An 18,090-nucleotide genomic window follows, 5' to 3' on the forward strand; every position below is an offset into this window, starting at 1 on the left:
GCCCTAATTTGCATTTCCTATAAGTTAGAAGGCAATCGGGATTAATGAATCACCCATGGAGACAAGTGTTGTGCTTGGTTTTCAAATTACTTTATTTTTTGTTTTACTGCATAGCTCAAGTATCCAAGCTTCATCTTGTTCACAATGTCATATTGCATGACAGTCAGAAGTGTTTCCATCAGATGTCCCTCCTCATAGGCCATTCCAACCTTATTCCCAGAACACTTAAAAGTGACTTGTGAGGGTTATACACTTTTCTTCTGACCCCAGATCCTTTAAGTGATAATCTAGCCATTCTTCCAGGTCTTTCACCTCTTGTTCCAGGGCCCTTAATTCTTGCTCCAGTCTCTCCAGAAGGATGTCCAGGCTGTCTCTCAACCACAGTCCCATGGGCTTGACTGGTTCCTTTGGTTGGTCCTTGAATTGATTATCAAGGTTCTGAAAGAATGTTAAAGTGTTTCCCAATCTCATCAGTCTACAAATCTCTTTGAGCCTCCCCCCATCCCATCTAGTCATGGTACAATAATTGGTTGTTCAACTTCAAATCTAGTATACTTAAACACATATGACAACCTCGCATCTTCCTCCCCAATCTAAATTTAGCAAAAGAGAGAGAGGAAACTTGCATTGGCTGGGTAATGTTGTGCTCCAGACATTACTCAGAAGGACATTTTCTCTCTGCAATCTCATTTCAAGAACTTTCTTCACACAGAGAAGTGTGGGCCAGGGGGATAATGGTGGTCCACCAATCCCTATCCGGATTATATATTATTATATGATGTGCTTTGCATATTTAACCAATCTCTCAAAAAAAGGTGAGGGGGGAGGGGAAGGGCAACCTTGATACATGCTCTCTGTGGATTGTGCTTTTGGTTTGGTGGAAAGGATACTAATGCAACCCTGCATAAGGGGGTAAAGTTGTGGTGAGAGCTTTTGGGAAGAAAGATTTTCTCTATTCCTGCTTCGAGAGAGGGCACTCATGGTTCTAGACTCTCTTGGGGACTGACTCAAGACACGCAGAAAATAGAGACAGACTTTGGAAGGCAGTCATAGTCAAAGCTGGCTCCTTAACATGTCCCTGATTTTCTGTTTGCTTCCCTAGGGACTTTCCCTTTGAGTGAGATCAGGGGCCTTCTCTTGGTTAAGCCAAGATCTCATCGTGATCTTATGCAAAGATATGAAAAGAGTTCCTTCAATTTTGGTGTGTTTCTTATATATTCTAATCTGCATAATTTCTGATTTTTACTCACTATTTGTTTGAATAAACAGATTCACTCACTATTCCCTATTTGTGATGGTCTTTGGTTTAACTAGAAGTTGGTGAGAAGGGGCCAAACTGTCAGTGTAAGCTTGCTCTTTTTAAGGAAAGCTAATGACTTTTTTTTTTTTGCTTTTCAATCTAAAAATTGTGCCTCTGGACCAGAAATATTTTGGGGCAGAAAGAGATGGATATCGTTTTAGTCTTGCACCCTCATTCTTAGGGCAGCTAGGTAGCACAGTGGATAGAGTACTGGGCCTAGAGTCAGGAAGATCATCTTTGTGAGTTCAAATCCAGTCTCAGACACTTACTAGCTGTGTGCCCCGGGCAAGTTACTTAATGATGTTTGCCTCAGTTTCCTCATCTGTAAAATGAGGTGGAGAAGGAAATGGCAAACCACTCCAGTACGTTTGCTCAGAAAACCCCAAATAGGGTCACGAAGAGTTGGACACAACCAAAAAACAACGGAACAAATTGTAATACTGTATGAACACTTTACACCATTTTCATGGTATCAGATCCAAAGTATTACCTTCACCATTCACACAGTTCATGAACATTCATTGAGTGTTAACTACGTGCAAAATGCTGTTCTATTTATTTTTCCTTTTGGCTATTCATTTCCCATTCTCCAAGGAACCACTTTGCTGAGTACCTCCTCCCAGAATTGTGTAGGTCTGAGCAGCAAGCCACCCAACAAATCTGCATTCAGGCTGCTTATAAATTAGGGACGATATGCTTTATGAGGCTCAATGAGAAGATGATTATAAAAGCGTTTCCAGAATTCAGAGACTACACAAGTGCAAGCTGCTATTTCCTTTCTTCTTAAAAGGAAGAAGGGTCATATCTGCTACCCTATTCTTCCCCTTTGTCCTTATGACTCCAAGATGCCAAAGAGAGTCACATTTGCCTCTTTTCTTCTCCCCTGGCTGTTATTCATTCATCAACCCATATGTATTAAGTATTTATTATGTCTAAGATATAATACAAGATTTAAAACAAGTCTATAACCTACCCACCATTTTCATACTGAAAATTTAGCAATCAGCTTTTGTGACAGGTTCTAACTGCTCCAGAAGAAATCTCAGATTATTCAAGCACAATATATATTTTTCACTTGTTCATGTGTGTTTATCTTTTCTTTAAAATCAGTTTACAAATTCATGAAGGCAGGGAATATTTCTGTAATTCTTCAGGTCCCTATAGCACCTAGCACAGAGCCCTACATATAATAAATGCTCAATAAAGACTTCATTCCACTGGAGAGATGATACCAACAAACATGAAAGAGTGGGCAAGAGGAGCAGCTAGGTGGTGCAGTGAATAGAGCACTGGCCCTAGAGTCAGGAGGACCTGAGTTCAAATCTGACCTCAGATACTTGACACACTTACTAGCCGTGTGACTTTGGGCAAGTCACTTAACCCCAATTGCCCTCCAAAAAAAAAAAAGAGTGAGCAAGAAAAAGGTCTGAGAAAGGGTCAAATTATTGGTACAAAAATTTAGACAGTGTATGATAAAGTGCTGAATGTCTGATGATAATAAATAAGGGGGAAATGAGTTGGAAAAGATAGAGATCACTTCATATTAAGGTTCTTAGGGAAGGGTTTATGGAGGAGGGCGTCTCTCAACTAGACCAGTAGGTTTTGGATAGTGACAAAGGAAGAGGTGGGCCGGTGGGAACAACTGGAATGAGTGTGGCCTATGTGCAGATCCTTAATGGGACAAGTGCCCGTCCAGGGGAGACCTGTGTCAATGGTTTACTTCAAACCTAGTTTCTGGTTCTGTACCGTGGAAGCGCCATGATTCTGGTGGCAATTACATTCTTTGATCCCTTCTGAGGTCTCCCAGCTTTTTCCTGAAACCAAGACATAAATATTGCAATTCAGTCTTATGAGAAGGGGGCAATAAATGGTATAAATAATTCATATTCCCACCTAAGGTCCTCCCTCATCCCAGCCCCGACTCTGGAGGATGGAGAGGGGACAGAGGGAGAATTGTGACCATGGCTCAAGTCAGACTCTTTCCCCAAATACACCTCCATTCACCTGTTCCTTTGACTCCTGCACAGGGACAATCAGGGAGCTCAAGCTTTCTTACCTAATAACCACATGGCCACGTACAGGAACAAAATCAGCAATATCAGGATGCTCTGCAGGACAAGATGGAGAAATTCAGAAAGGGAAGAAAAACAAGAGGAGAAATTAGAGTTTCCTGAGCACAGAGACCCATTTATTGCTGCATTATTTTTTTTACCTTTTTTGGAGGGCAAGTGGGGTTAAGTGACTTGCCCAGGGTCACACAGCTAGTTTTTGTGTTAAGGGTCTGAGGCCAGATTTGAACTCAGGTCCTCCTGACTCCAGGGCTGGTGTTCTATTCACTGCACCACCTGGCTGCCCCTGTTGCTGCATTATTTACAACACACAGTTAAGTATGGTATTTTCCATGAGAATTTCATAAGTACCAAATTAATTAGTTCAAATTTATACAGTAACAGCAATAACTCTGAAAGATTTAGTAAGTTTGATCAACACAATGACCCGCCATAGGACTTATGATGAAACCGATTCTCTATCTTCAGATAGGGAACTGATGGACTCAGGACAAATTGAAGCATATATATTTTCTCTTTTTTTCTCGCCTTATTATTTTTTATTATTTTGGAACGTGGCTAATGTAGAAATTTGTTTTGCATATCTATACATATTTGTAATGGGTTTTGCTTTTTTTGCCTTTTCAGTGGGTGAGAGAAAGGAAGAACAGAGGGAGAGGATGTGGAACTGAAAATAAAATCAAACTGAATTAAAAAAACTAATTAGTTCAAATCAATAAATATTTGTTGAGCATTTCCTATATTCAGGAGTCTTTGATAAGTGCTATAGGGATATAAAGAAGTCCAGATATAGTCACTGGCTTCAAGGAATTTGTAATCTCATCTTAAAGATGAGATGAATACATGAAATGGAAAAAAATACATTTTATGCTTAAATAAGCTGAGATTTCCTCTGTTGTGTGCTGGAGCCAGCTTGAAAGTCTCACAAAGAGTTGGTTGTTAAATTCTTAGCATGAGTATTTAAACCTCAGAAATCGGCAAAAGCCAAAAGTAAGGGATTGGTTTATTGTTTTGTTGATAATTTCTAGACTTAAAAAGTGATAAGAAAATGTTAATAATGCAAATTAAAGTTAAAATTAGATCATGGGCATATATTATGTATATATAATACACACATATTTACATATACATATGTATGTATTTGTGTGTGTATATATATGTGTGTGTGTATCTATATATATCTTTATAGACACAGTTGTTAAACATTTATAAACAAACCCCAGATAAGGGCTGAGGGACTTGATCTATCACCTATGACACTTAAAAGATAATGCCTGAGTAGGTATTGACGTTCATAAAAATTAAGTGACTTGCCTAGAGTCACTCAGCAAGTAAGGCTCAGAGCCAGAATTTGTGCCTAGGTCTTCCTGACTCTAGGACTTCCAGCACTCTTCACCATACTGCAAGACCCCTTCCTTCTCCGAAGAGATTTCAACCAACCAGTCAATCAACAAATAGATTATTAAGTGCATTCTATTGGCAGGCACTATGATGAAGTCTGGGGATACAAGTACAAGGAATGAAACAATCCCTACTCACAAGGAATTTATATTCTAATAGGGGAGACACTAGGAACAAATATCTATATATTTACATACACATATGGCATGCATATACATAGAGCATAAATACAAAGTGAATAAATACAAATATCTTTGTTCAGTCATGTCTGATTCTTTGTGATCACATTTGGGGTTTTCTTGGTAAAGATACTGGAGTGGTTTGCCATTTCCTTCTCCAGTTCATTTTACAGATGAGGAAACTTGAGGGAGACAGGGTGAACTGACCGAGGGTCACAGAGCTACTAAGTGTCTGAGTTCAGATTTAAATACATGAAGATGGGTCTTCCTGATTCCAAGTCCAGTACTCTATCCACTGTGCCACCTATATTTACAGAGTAGTTAAATACAAAGTGGATTTGCAGGGAGACCATTAGTATTTGAGAAAATTGAGAAAGGTTTCATGTAGAAAATGGTTCTTTAGCTGCATCATAAAGGGAGGGAGGAACTCTATGAGGTAGATGTAAGAAAGTGGTGAATTCTAGGCATGTGGAATGGTCAGTGCGAAGGCATGGAGACAGGAGATGGAGTGGCAGGTATGAGGAAGAGAGAAAAGACCAGTTTGTCAATTTATCTGGATCACAGAGTATAGGACGGGTACTAATGTCTGATGATGCTGGAAAGATAGACTGGGATCAGGTCGTATAAGACTTTAAAAGCAGGAGCTCATATTTTATCCTAGAAGCAATATGCAGCCACTAGAGTTGATTGAATAGAGGAATCATTTGGTCAGATTTCTGCTTAAGACAAATTATATTGGCAACAGTATGTAGGTTGGACTGGAGTGGTGACAGATTTGAGACAGAGAGGCCAATTAGGAAGATGCCGTAATAATCTAGGCATGAGGTCATACAGGACCGAAATATGAGTGGTGGCTGTGTAAATGGGGAGAAGGGATTGGACACAAGAGGTTCTCTGAAGGTAGAAATGGCAAGATTGGGCAACTGATTGGATATTGGGGTGAAGGAGAATATAGAGTCAAGGTCATTGTCAAGGTTTACAAACCTGAGAGACTAGAAGGATATCTTGAATAGGAATAGAAAAGTCTGGAAGGAGAGAGGATTTGCGGGGAAAGGTGATGAGTTCAGTTTTGGGCATTTTGAGTTTGAGGTGGCTCTGGGGTTTGAAATGTCCAATAGGCAACTAGTGATGTGAGCTTGAAATTCGGGGGAGAGAATAGGGCTGAGTACATAGAATAATGAGTCATCTGCATAGAGATAATTAAATCCATAGGAGATGGTGAAGTCACAGAGAATAAAGAGAAATAAGAGAGAAGAGGAAATAGGATGGAACTGTGGGGAAAACTCAATATTAGGGGGCATGGCATGGATAGTGATTCAACAAAGGAGACCGAGAAGTGGTCAGACATGTAGGATGCAATCTATGAGAGAGCAGCATTCACAGAGACACACACAAACACACGCACACAAACAGAGCGGAAAACAGATTTATGGAGGAGGGGATAGTTAACATTTTCAAATGCAGCAGATAGGTGAGAAGGATAGGGCCACCAGACTAATCAAATTAAGAAACTGTTGGCAACTTTGGAGAAAGTAGTTTCATTTGAGTGATGAAGTCATAAGGGAATGAGGAGTGGAGAAGGCATCAGTGTTATATACTAGAAAGAGTATTGCAGCTAATTGTTAGATCGTGTTAACATAATAAAAATTATGCTTCCACTTAAATTAGTTTATAGATTTAGTGCTATACTAATTGAACAATCATATGCAGAAATTTTAAAGTACTAGACAATATGGTAAAAAAAAATTCATTTAGAAGAAGGCCTCTAAATGGTTTAGAATTTCAAGGGAAATGATTTTTAAAAAAAAAAGTCGCAATGAAGATCACAAGATGTTACAAGATCTCTAAGTGTATTATAAAGCAATAATCATAAAAAAAAACAAAACCTTCTGAGCACTGTTTTTTTTTTTTTTTGCTTTTTGGAAGGGGAAAGGCAGGGCAATTGGGATTAAGTGACTTGCCCAAGGTCACACAGCTAGTAAGTGTTAAGTGTCTGAGGCCAGATTTGAATTAGGGTCCTCCTGACTTCAGGGCCAGTGTTCATTCATTGTGCCAACTAGCTGCCCCTTGAACATTAAAAAAAAAAATGTTCATCAGTAGAATACATAGAAAGAAGCCTTCGAAGATAGAAGTCCAATAACTTTATATTTGACAAATATGGGAAACTTGAAAGCAGCTTGGCAGAAATTAGATTTAGACCAGCATTTTACAACACATACCTCCATGTGCTCCAAATGGATAAGAAACGTGAACATAAAAGATCACATTACAAAGCAATTAGGAGAAGGCAGAAGGAAGTACTTCTTTCTGTTATGGCTACCAAATATAGTAAAGAGAAAATCAAAAAGGGCAAGAGAGACCTTTGGATTACTGTATATAAAATTTTAAAAAGCTCTTTTGTATGAACAAAATGCATATAAAGAGAAATTGCATTGGGAAAATTTTTTTCACGATGTATATTTGATAAAGGTACTGCTTTATATTCTTAGAATATAGCATAATATCTGTCATGTTCAGTGATATCTGACTCTTTTTGACCCCATGGACCACATACAGACAGACAGATCCAGGTCTATATGGATAGATGATGTTGTTCAGTCATATCCCTGCCCTCAAAAAGTTTACTGGAGAATGGGGGAAGCAATGTACAAATGGAAGCTGAAAAGGGGAGGGAGGCTACTAGAGGGTATCTGGAGGGGGTGGGGCATGATGATAAGTTAGCTGGACAATTCTGAGCCCTCTATGAAGTGAAGCTTTGGGAAGAATGCATTGTTCTGCCCTCCAGCTGTCCAATACAAGGGAAGAGGCAGCTGAAGAGATACTGAGCGTCAAAGCTAAATCAGTCTCTATGATGATGAGATTACAGGTGATAAGATTCTCCTGGGAGGTAATTTATATTGGAAGGATTGAAATCCAAGCAGAATAGGTGAAGGCAATTATTACACAGGTTGTAAGTAGCAGAGCCAGGACTAGAACTGTGGTCATATAGTACACCAGGATTTAGAGCTGGAAGGGACCTGAAAGGTCATCTGGTCAAATTCATTCATTTTTTACAGATGAAGAAACTGAGGCCCATAAAATGGGGAGTGACTAACCTGAGGTCACACAAGTATGATTCTAGGCTCTAGAGCTAATAAGTAGTAGGGCTAGCAGTCTAACCTTGCTCCTCCGATTCTGACTTCAGTATTATTTTATTTTATTTTTGCTTTTTTAAATTTTTTTTGGAGGGCAATTGGGGTTAAGTGACTCTCCCAAGGTGAGATGGCTAGATTTCTGTTGTGTCTGAGGCTGGATTTGAACTTAGGTCCTCCTGACTCCAGGGCCGGTGCTCTCTTCACTGCGCCACCTCGCTTCCCCTTAAGTATTATTTATTTATTTTTTATAAGCTGAGCCACCTGGCTGCCCCTAAGCAATTGGGGTTAAGTAACTTGCTCAAGGTTACACGGCCAGGTGTTTCTGGGTGGGTGCTAAGTGTCTGAGCCTGGATTTGATCCCCAGGTCATCCCGACACTGGAGCCAGTGTTCTTATTTGCTGAGCCACCTGGCTGGCCCTGAGCAATTGGGGTTAAGTAACTTGCTCAAGGTTACACGGCCAGGTGTTTCTGGGTGGGTGCTAAGTATCTGAGCCCGGATTTGATCCAGGTCATCCCGACTTTGGGGCCAGTGCTGTTACTCACTGTGCTATCTGGCCGCCCCATCAGTATTATTTTTAAAAATAAATTTTTATTAGCGTCTTTTATTTTTATATCACATCATACTCTACTCTTTACCCCAAACCCGATCCCCCAGGAATTGAACCCTCTTTTGTAGCAAAGAAAAGCAGTTAAGCAAAAATGTCAACATAGAGACTACATAATCTAACCTATCATCATGCCCCACCCCCTTCAGACACCACTGAACAGTCACATGCCAGATAGTATGCTGTATTCTATAAATACAGATAAGAAAAGAAAAGCCAATAGATACAGGTCTATATGATAGATGATGTTGTTGTTTAGTCATGTCTGACTCTTTGTGACCCCACGGGCCATAATATCTAGGAGATTTTCTCGGCAAAGGTACTGGAGTGGTTTGCCATTTCCTTCTCCAGTGGATTAAGGCAGAGGTTAAGTGACTCGTCCAGGATCACACAGCTAGTACCTGAGGCCAGATTTTAACTCAAGTCCAGGCTCAGAGCTCTACCCGCTGAGCTATCTAGTTACCTAAATTTTGTACCTAGTAGGCACTTAGTAAATGTTTATTGACTGACAGTGGGCAAGCTGGCTTCACTTGTTTGAGCCTGTTTCCTCAACTCTAAAGTGACAACCATAATGCCTGCCCTACCAACTTCAGAGACAAGATAATATGTGAAGGTGTTGCTAACTGCTGTACAAAGGTATCATTATTACTATTATTATTAGCAAAACAATTGGGGCTGAGTGACTTGTCCAAGGTCACACAGCTATTAAGTGTCAAGTGTCTGAGGCTGAATTTGAACTCAGGTCCTCCTGATTCCAGAATCGGTGCTCTATCTCCTGTGCCACATAGCTGGCCCAAGAATTATTATTAATCATAATATGATTAAGGGTCAGAGTAAGTTGTGGAGGCAATAAGAATTCTAAGGCACAATTTCTGCTCTTGGGGAGATTTGGAATAGGAATCACACACAGATATCAAAAAGCAATCTTCAACCAAGTCGTTCATCATAGGGTTATCTCTTCTGGGGAAACTATAGTTGAGGCTTAGAATCCAGGTTAAGCTCTTGGTCTAAATCTCCTCACTTGTAACATGGAGCTAATACTAACACCTTCCCTATGGGATTGTTGTATCACATGAGGTGAATATTTGTAAAGCTCTTGGTAAGTTTGAAAATGCTATATTGTTGTTGTTTGGCTGTTTCAGTTGTTTCTGGTGACCCTGTTTGGGGTTTTCTTGGCAAAGATACTGGAATGGTTTGCCATTCCATTCTCCAGCTCATTTTCCAGATGAGGAAACTGAGGCAAACAGAGGGAAGGGACTGGCCCCGGGTAACACAGCTAGTAAATGCTTTCAGGCTGGATTTGGACCCAGGAAGATAAGCACTCTATCCAATGCCCCACCTAGCTGCCCTAGAGACTAGTAAAACACAGTAAATCATTAAGAGCTGAACAGAATAAACATATGAGTACCAGAGCACACGGCACAGATCTGGGCTAATCCCACCTGTTTTTTGTCTGTAGAAGCATTGACAGTTCTTCTGGATGAGGCTGCTTTTCTTCTCCAGATGATGCCTTCATGTCCAATCTTCATAGTCTAGGTGAAGAGTATACTGAGAAGTCAAATCACTTCAACTAGACTTCCTGCCAACTCCACCTCACTGACTGCTTTTCCTCTCAAGACTACCTGAAGCTTCCCTTTACTCAGGAGTCTCACACCATCACACTGATGTCATAAAAGGTGATGGCGTCAGGCTGGGCTGTAACAGCCAAGTGGGCAGGGCAACTGAGGCCTCTAGGAAAAGCCAGTTTTGTCTACTGGCTGCAGAAATCTGAAACAGGGAGGGTCTTAGACGAGACTAGGAAGTAGTGCTACTGATATGTTCATTGTCTGAAGGGCCATATAATTTGTCATCATAAAAGTGTCAGTTATTTTTATCATGACCGAATGAGGACCTCTTAGGTTGTTGTATGAACAAAAGAGTAATAGTTTAAGACTCGATAGATCTGATTTTCTTTTTGCCCTTTAAAAACATTGATTCATTTTGTTCTTATATCATAATCATTTGTTCTGATTGTACCCCTTTGAGTATACCCCTTCACTCTCCTCTTTCTCCCTCTTGGCATCTTCTGTCTACAGCCAGTGAGCTTTTCATTGTAACAAACAAAAGTGGGCAAAGGAAACCCACAGAGCTAATGATAGGGAATACAAATAAAAAAATCTGATCGTATCACAAATCATAGTATCACATCTCTTTAACAAAAGGGGAAGTAGATTTTCTCATCTTTCCTCTGGGGCCAAGACAAGTCATCACAATTATGCAGTTGTTGTTCATTTGTTTTCAGTTGAATCTTCATAACCCCAGTTATGGTTTTCTTGGCAAAGATGCTTGGAGTGGTTTGTTATTTCCTTTTCCAGTTCATTTTCCAGATGAGGAAATTGAGGCCAACAGGGTGATGTGAGTTGCCCAGGGTCACACAGGTATTATGTGTCTGAGGTTGAATTTGAACTCATGAGTCTTTCTGACTCCAGACCCAGCCCTATGGTGTCACCTAGCTGCCCTAATTATATAGTATTTTTCCTCATTTTAATTTTTCTTTACATTGTTAGACATTGTACATATTGTTTTCCTGGTTTCACTTATTTCACTTTATTTCAGTTCCCGAGAGTCTTCCTATGTTTCTCTGAACTCCTCCTACTCATTGCTTATGTCATAATAAAATTACATTGCATTAGTCATTAGTCATTATCCATTTCTTTTTCCTGGTTCTTTGCTAGCATGAAAATGCTGCTATGAATATTTTGGAATATATGGAGGCTTTCTTTCAATTTTTGGCATCTTTATGTTATACCCTTCAGGGGGTCTCTGGGTCAAAAGATATAAACAACTTAGTTAAGTTTTCTTGCATAATTATAAATTCTTTCTCAGAATTGTTAGACTGCTTTACTACCCCACCAGTAGTGTATTAGCAAGTCTATCTTCTCATAAGTGAAACATTTACTATTTAAATTTTTTATCATCTTTGCCAACTTTCTGAGTGAGATAAAAATTCATTTTCAAAATAGAAAATGTGCGTTTCTCTTAATAGTGATTTGGAGCAATCTTTCATATTCTTTGAGAATTGTTCGATCATATCCTTTGAACATTTGTCTTTTGGGGAATAGTTTTAGTCGTGTATTTTTTAGTTTCTTGTATATCTGGAAAATCAGACTGTTTTCAGATTTACTTGATCCTAAGATTTTTCTTACTAAATTGATAGTCTCCGTTCTTAATTGTAGCTACATTGATTTATCCCTAATCAAATTTAATGCATTTTAGGAAACAAAAAAGTGTTTAAAATATACATGAGCTTGGTGAAGAGAGATAGGAACCAATATGCTCATAAACCCAGGATGTGTCCTCTGAAGAGCCCTTTGATCATAATGGTCAGACTGATGAGATCTTTCTTCATAAGTCGTCATTTATGTCCCTCACCAAAAGAGATCTTTGACAATAAGCCATCATATACACATACCTTACCACACACATTTTTTTGCCATTTGACATCAGGGATGCAAAGGGCCACCTTTACCAATACACAGGCACAAGACATTTGTTTTATTATTTATATTATTTATATATATTATATTATTTATATATAATTTATCTATTTTATAGATTATTTGCGGATGCTTTCTCTGTCAACTAGCTCTACAATTCTCTGGCTTGATAAACTTATTTACACTAAGGTATAAATGATTGATAGCCACTAAGGAGCCTGAGAGATGGAGATCTACCATTTCAGAGCCCTGACCTAAGGCCTGCCACTATTTTCCTATGTCACCTGGGCAGGCAGGTCTTTAGTGATCAGCATGGAGAGAGTCAAAAGATGGATAGGTTTTCGTGAGGTTCCACTCCACATAAACACTATGACTAAGAAGGCTAACTCATGGTCAAGCCTGGGGTATCAGAAAGAAGTCCCTTATAACATCGTTTAATCAGTGGGCCTACCCTGTCTTCTCAAGTTTGTTGGGTTTCTTGCAATACCCATCCTAGCTATTTTCTTTGGGAGTAAACATTACCTTTGCCAATGGCTCAAGCTATTCAGCACCAATTTTTCCTCTCTATTACTGGGACTCATTGTGGTTTAGTATGCCATCAGTTCTACCTCATGAGAAGATCTGACTCTGCCCTTTATCCTGGTTATTTGGGGAACTTTCAAGTTGAGACAGCCAGCATCTCCATTCAGGCCCAGTAAAACCTATTTCCAGCTGCCTAGAAGTAGCTACATTGATTTTGCTCATGTGAAGACATTTAAATTTTATGCAATCAAAATGGTCTATTTTGACTTTTTTATGATCTCTATGTCTTGTTTGATTCAAAATTCTCCATAGTTATAAAAAAATACCTCCAGGAAGGCCTTTTCTTTTCTTTTTTTTTTTTTGAGTGGGGAAACAAAGTAATCTGGGTTAAGTGACTTTCCCAAGGTCATATAGCTAGTAAGTATCAAATGTCTGAGAGTGGGTTTGAACTCAGGTTCTCCTGACTCCAGGGCTGGTGCTCTATTCACTGTACCTCCTAGCTGCCCCTCAGGAGGGCCTTTCCACAAGAGCCATTTGAAGGTGTGATGAATAAAAATTCTAGTGATACTTTCTGGGTAATTAACAATAAATTTTTATTAATTATGGCTAGCGGATAATTAATGAAATAATGGTCATTTGGCTTTTTCTCATAACCAAAGAGAAATCACAGAGGATAATCAGTGTTTACATATCCTTGGAACAGTGGGTGATGCCAACAGGTGGAAATAAATTCTGATTAGTTAACAATTAATGAGAGAATTAATGTTATAATTAGAGGTGGGCCTATTCTAATGAGGGGCTGGATATCTGATTCTGATTCCTCATGGACAAAGAGAGACTCATCTCTAGCCAGACCACTTCCACCTCTTCAAAACCTATATAAAAGGACCGATATATCCTCCACCCAGTCAATGAACAATGAACAATGGTGGGAGAAGAATTCTACCTAGATAAGATGATCTGGGTGGGGTGAATTCTTTGATCTGGTTCAGAAAAGTCTGTGAGACTCTAAACTTTGAATGAGGAAATAGAAAGGGAAAAAACCCAAACAACTTGATCCTCCCTGCCCCCCACATTACCTTACTGCTTATTAAGATAAGAGAAATAACAATTTCTCTCGAGGAGGAATGTATGTAGGGGCTTCTATAAAACATAACAATATGGCAAACACTTATTAAGCACTGCACAAGGTCCCATGGATACAGAGACAAAAATGAACTAGTCTTTGGCTTCAAAGAGCTTGCATTCTACTTGACTCATAGAATGTTGAATGTGGAAGCCACCTCGAATATAACTTAGTCTAACCCTCTGTAATGGTAATGAGAATTTGAAGATCTTTCCTGCTTTGAATATCTTCTCTGCTCCAGAATAGGCTGAATGTGATCACATGAAGCCTGTGGTGGGAGGAGCTAGCTGAAGGGTGGAGCACAGCCCACAGGAAACTGGGAGTCAGAGCAGTTAGAGCTGGAGGGAAGAGAGGACACACCTAAGGAGACATTTAGGCTTGTTAGTGGTTGTTTACCCTTGCTGTGACAGCTAGGCTTGTGAGTGTTTGTTTGTGGAAAGGTTAAAGGATGGTGTGGCTTCCTGCATGTATTAACTTCTTTGTTACTATAGTGGATTTGAATTTCTGGTGTTAGGATTTGGTTTTCTGGTGTCTGAATAAATGTATTGCTTCTGTCTTATATATGGAGAGTCTGTTACATTTTGTGATTGAGAACTATGCTGGCATATTTACAGTCACAGTTGGCACTGTGAACATTGCATTGGTGTGACACCCTCTCATTTTACAGAGCAGTAAACAGAAGCCCAGAGAGACTGAGAGACTTGTCCAAGGTTCTAGTGATAGAGCTAAGATTGTACTCAAAGATTCTCAGGACAATGCTCTTCCACTTCTCTGAACTTAAGGAACAGCTTCTCACCAGCTGAAAGGCACTTCCAAAAGCCATTTGGGACCATAGTTGAAGGCCTTTCCCATGTCCAAAGCACTGAGCTGATTAGATGGACTTTTTTTTATAGTGGAAACATTTCAAATGTCAACAACAGATGCATGGTGACTGCAATTAAGGTAATTGCAGCACATCAATTGTAATAAATTACAGAGTCATGGAAAAAATATGACTAAAAACATTTTCTGGGAAACCAAATTGATTCCTCCAGGAAACTCTTCTGAATAGCATCAGACAGCTATGCGACCTTCTGCCATTCACTTTGATACAAGTTTCTTGGAGGCTTAGCACCAAGGAGTCTGAAGAGAAAAAAGGTTGAGGGTACCATTGGGGTAGAAGGCATTGGAGGCTAAAGATAGGACATTACTACTAAGCAGCTGGGGCGACTCTTTATTCTTCAGGCATTTAGTCATGTTTGACCCTCTGTGACTCTGTATGAGGTTTTCTTGGCAAAGATACTGTAATGGTCTGCCATTTCCTTCTACAGTGGATTAGGCAAACAGAGGTTAATTGACTTGCCCAGGGACATACAACTAGTGAATGTCTGAGGCTGGATTTGAACTCTGGGCCCAGCACTCTATCCACAAAGCCCTCTGTCTCCAGGGGCAACTTTATAGCATTGCTATACACTAGAGATCATCTAAGCATAGATTTGGAGCTGGACAGGATATTACAGGTCATCTAGTTAAATTCTTTTATTTTACAGATGAGAAAACTGTGTTTTAGAAATGTCAGTTGGTACATCCAAAGTCTCGGACTTAGTGTGTGGTAGAGCCAGGGCTAGGACTTGAACCCAAGTCCTCTGTCTGATTTCACACTTGGAACTCTTTTCATTGATCCACACTGGCTGTGTTCCCGTGTTTCACGCCAAGGTTGGAACATACACTGTTGAATCTCTTCTGCATGTCCTCCTCCCCTCCTCTTGAGAGCTGATAATCTACTGTCATTGAAAACTATCCAGAAATAACTAAAAGCCTGTTCAGGGGAAATGAGAGGCAGTAATAGTGCTTATGTCAGGACTTATCTTAAGTCTCTACTCACATGTTACTGAGTTGTTACTAGCTGTTTACATTTTAGTGTGAATAAGTTTCATGGATCATAGAATTATTCAGTTGTAGTTTTGTTGTTCAGTCATTTTGGTCATGTCTTATTCTCTATGACCCATTTGGGATTTTCTTGGCAAAGATACTGGAATGTTTTGCCATTTCCTTCTCCAGCTCATTTTATCGATGGATAACTGAGGCAAATGAGGTTAAATGACTTGCCCTGGGTCACACAGCTTGTACTTATCTGAGATCAGATTTGAATTCAGGAAGAAGAGTCTTCTTGGCTCCAGGCCTGGCACTCTATACAATACATCACCTAGCTGCCCCTTGTTTTAAAGGTCATAGAATTATGGAATCTTATATTATAAAGACCTTAGAGGCCATCTAAATGCACTACCCAATGCAGAAATGTTCTCTACTGCATTCCCAAGAAGAGGTCCTCCAGTCTCCATTTCAACATTTTAAGTGACAGGGAGCTTACTACCTCATGAGTCAGCCCTTTTATTGATGAATAGCTTTAATCATTATGATTTTTGAAAATAAGTTTTTGAATTACCCTGAACTCTTTTTGGGACAATAAGCACCACCATCATCATCACCATCATTGTCATCATCATCATCATCATCATCATTTGGAAAGCTTTATTTATTATAAAAACACTGCTTAATTGTACCATCATGAAATCCCAGAGTTGAGAGAGACCTCAGAGGTCATTTAATTTAACCCCTTCTCTGAAATATGATTCTTTTCTACTTTCTTTTAAAAAAAATTATTTTAACATTCATTTAAATAAATTGGGTTCCCTCCTTCCCACTCTTCCCCCACCCACTGAGAAGGCAAGAAATGTGATATCAATTATTAATGTAAAATCATGTAAAACATGTCCATATTAGCCATATTACAGAAAAGTAAGAAAATTAAAGTAGAGGAGTCAAGATGGCAGAGTAGAAGCAGGACCTCCTCATGGCTCTGGCTTCCACCTTCCCCAATCCATGTAAAAAGGGGACTCTAAAAAAAACTTTGGAGCTGCAGAATCCACAAAATGACACAGAGAAGCTAACCTCCCGCTGAGGACAGCCTGGAAGACCGGCAGGAATCAGCCAGCACAGTGCTTTGAGCCCAGCCCCATGCTGAGGCTTTAGTCCTAGGGTGGGCCTGACCAGCTGCCAGCCGGAGGAACTCCAGATCAGCAGCAGCTTTGGCCGTTTCCAGATTTATCAACACATAGATGCAAAGGACAAAGTGAGAGGTCAGTGCAGTCTGGATTTTGGGACCCAGTAAGTGTGAGTGCGTGGCTTTTGCCCCTGGGGTGAGAAGCCGCTGAGACGCTGGCACAGCCAGCCAGTGCCACATGGCAGCTTCAGCTCCTGGCGTGCAGAGTGTAGGGGGACCAAGCTACCAGTCTAAGGGGTAATCACTCTTGCTTTAACCTGCTTGGATCTGGATTGCAGTCTAGGGTAGAGGTCCTGGGGTGTGTGCCCAGCTTGCCAGAGCGTATGGAGACCTCAGAGAGGGTACCCATCTAATACCTCTGGCAACTGAGAAACCCCAGAATTTGGGACAAAAGCTCCCCTGTCTGGTGGCAGAGTCCTACTGTGGCAAAAAGCCCAGGGGTCAAATGACTGAGGGGTTGACATGACCAGGCAAAGGAAACAAAGCAGGCAGAAGACACCAACATTGCACTCCTATTTTGGGGACAAAAAGGAGCAAAGCATGGAACAGGAGGAAGACAGTGAAGTCAGAACTCCTGCACCAAAAGTTTCAAAGGAAAATACGAGCTGGTTACAGGCCATAGAGGACCTTAAGAAGCAGATAAGAGAAGTGGAGTAAAAATTGGGAAGAGAAATGAGAACAATGCAAGAAAATTATGAAATGAGAGTCAACATCCTGACTGAGGAAAATAATACCTTAAAAAATAGACTAACTGAAGTGGCAAAAGAGGCTCAAAAAGGCAATGAGCAGAAGAATGCCTTAACAAGCTGAATTTGCCAGATGGAAAAAGAATCTCAAAAGCTCACTGAGGAGAATCATTGTTTCAGAATTAGACTGGAGCAAATGGAAGCTAATGACTTTATGAGAAATCAAGATGCTGTTAAATAGATCCAAACAAATGAAAGAATAGAAGGCAATGTGAAATATCTCATGGGAAAAACCACTTACCTGGAAAATAGATCCAGGAGAGATAATTTAAAAATGATTGGACTACCTGAAAGCCATGGTCAAAGTAAGAACCCAGAAATCATCCTTCAGGAAGTTCTTAAAGAAAACTGCCCTGATGTTTTAGAACCAGAGGGCAAAACAGAGGTTGAAAGAATCCACTTATCACCTGCTGAAAAAGATCCCCAAAAGAAAACTCCTAAAAATATTATAGCCAGGTTCCAGAATTCCCAGATTAAGGAGAGAATATT

The 18,090-nt window shown here is 39.9% G+C and overlaps 1 protein-coding gene across 1 annotated transcript; it reads right to left on the reverse strand.

The window, feature by feature from the left end:
• Positions 1-225: 225 nt before the first annotated feature.
• SMIM23 (small integral membrane protein 23) lies at positions 226-10,888 on the reverse strand. The gene is made up of 4 exons (XM_069102273.1): positions 10,131-10,888; positions 3,357-3,408; positions 3,047-3,114; positions 226-438 (listed from the first exon to the last, which is right to left on the reverse strand). Exons 1-4 carry the CDS (start codon positions 10,215-10,217, stop codon positions 226-228), a joined length of 420 nt encoding a protein of 139 aa, XP_068958374.1. The 5' UTR covers positions 10,218-10,888.
• Between the last annotated feature and the right edge of the window lie 7,202 nt (positions 10,889-18,090).

Source organism: Petaurus breviceps, unplaced genomic scaffold (genome assembly GCF_028583685.1).
Source record: "Petaurus breviceps papuanus isolate PSGF00001 unplaced genomic scaffold, PetGlider_PUasm1.0 551, whole genome shotgun sequence".
NCBI classification, from domain to species: domain Eukaryota; kingdom Metazoa; phylum Chordata; class Mammalia; order Diprotodontia; family Petauridae; genus Petaurus; species Petaurus breviceps.

Bases quoted from the DNA above. Each gene is read 5' to 3' on its own strand.
- SMIM23 (XM_069102273.1), bottom strand. From the start codon at position 10,217: ATGAAGATTGGACATGAAGGCATCATCTGGAGAAGAAAAGCAGCCTCA. The intron at 3,409-10,130 runs GTGGGATTAGCC...CTTGTCCTGCAG, and splicing joins CTTCTACAGACAAAAAACAG to AGCATCCTGATATTGCTGAT. The intron at 439-3,046 runs GTACAGAACCAG...ACATTCTTTCAG, and splicing joins AGAATCATGGCGCTTCCACG to AACCTTGATAATCAATTCAA.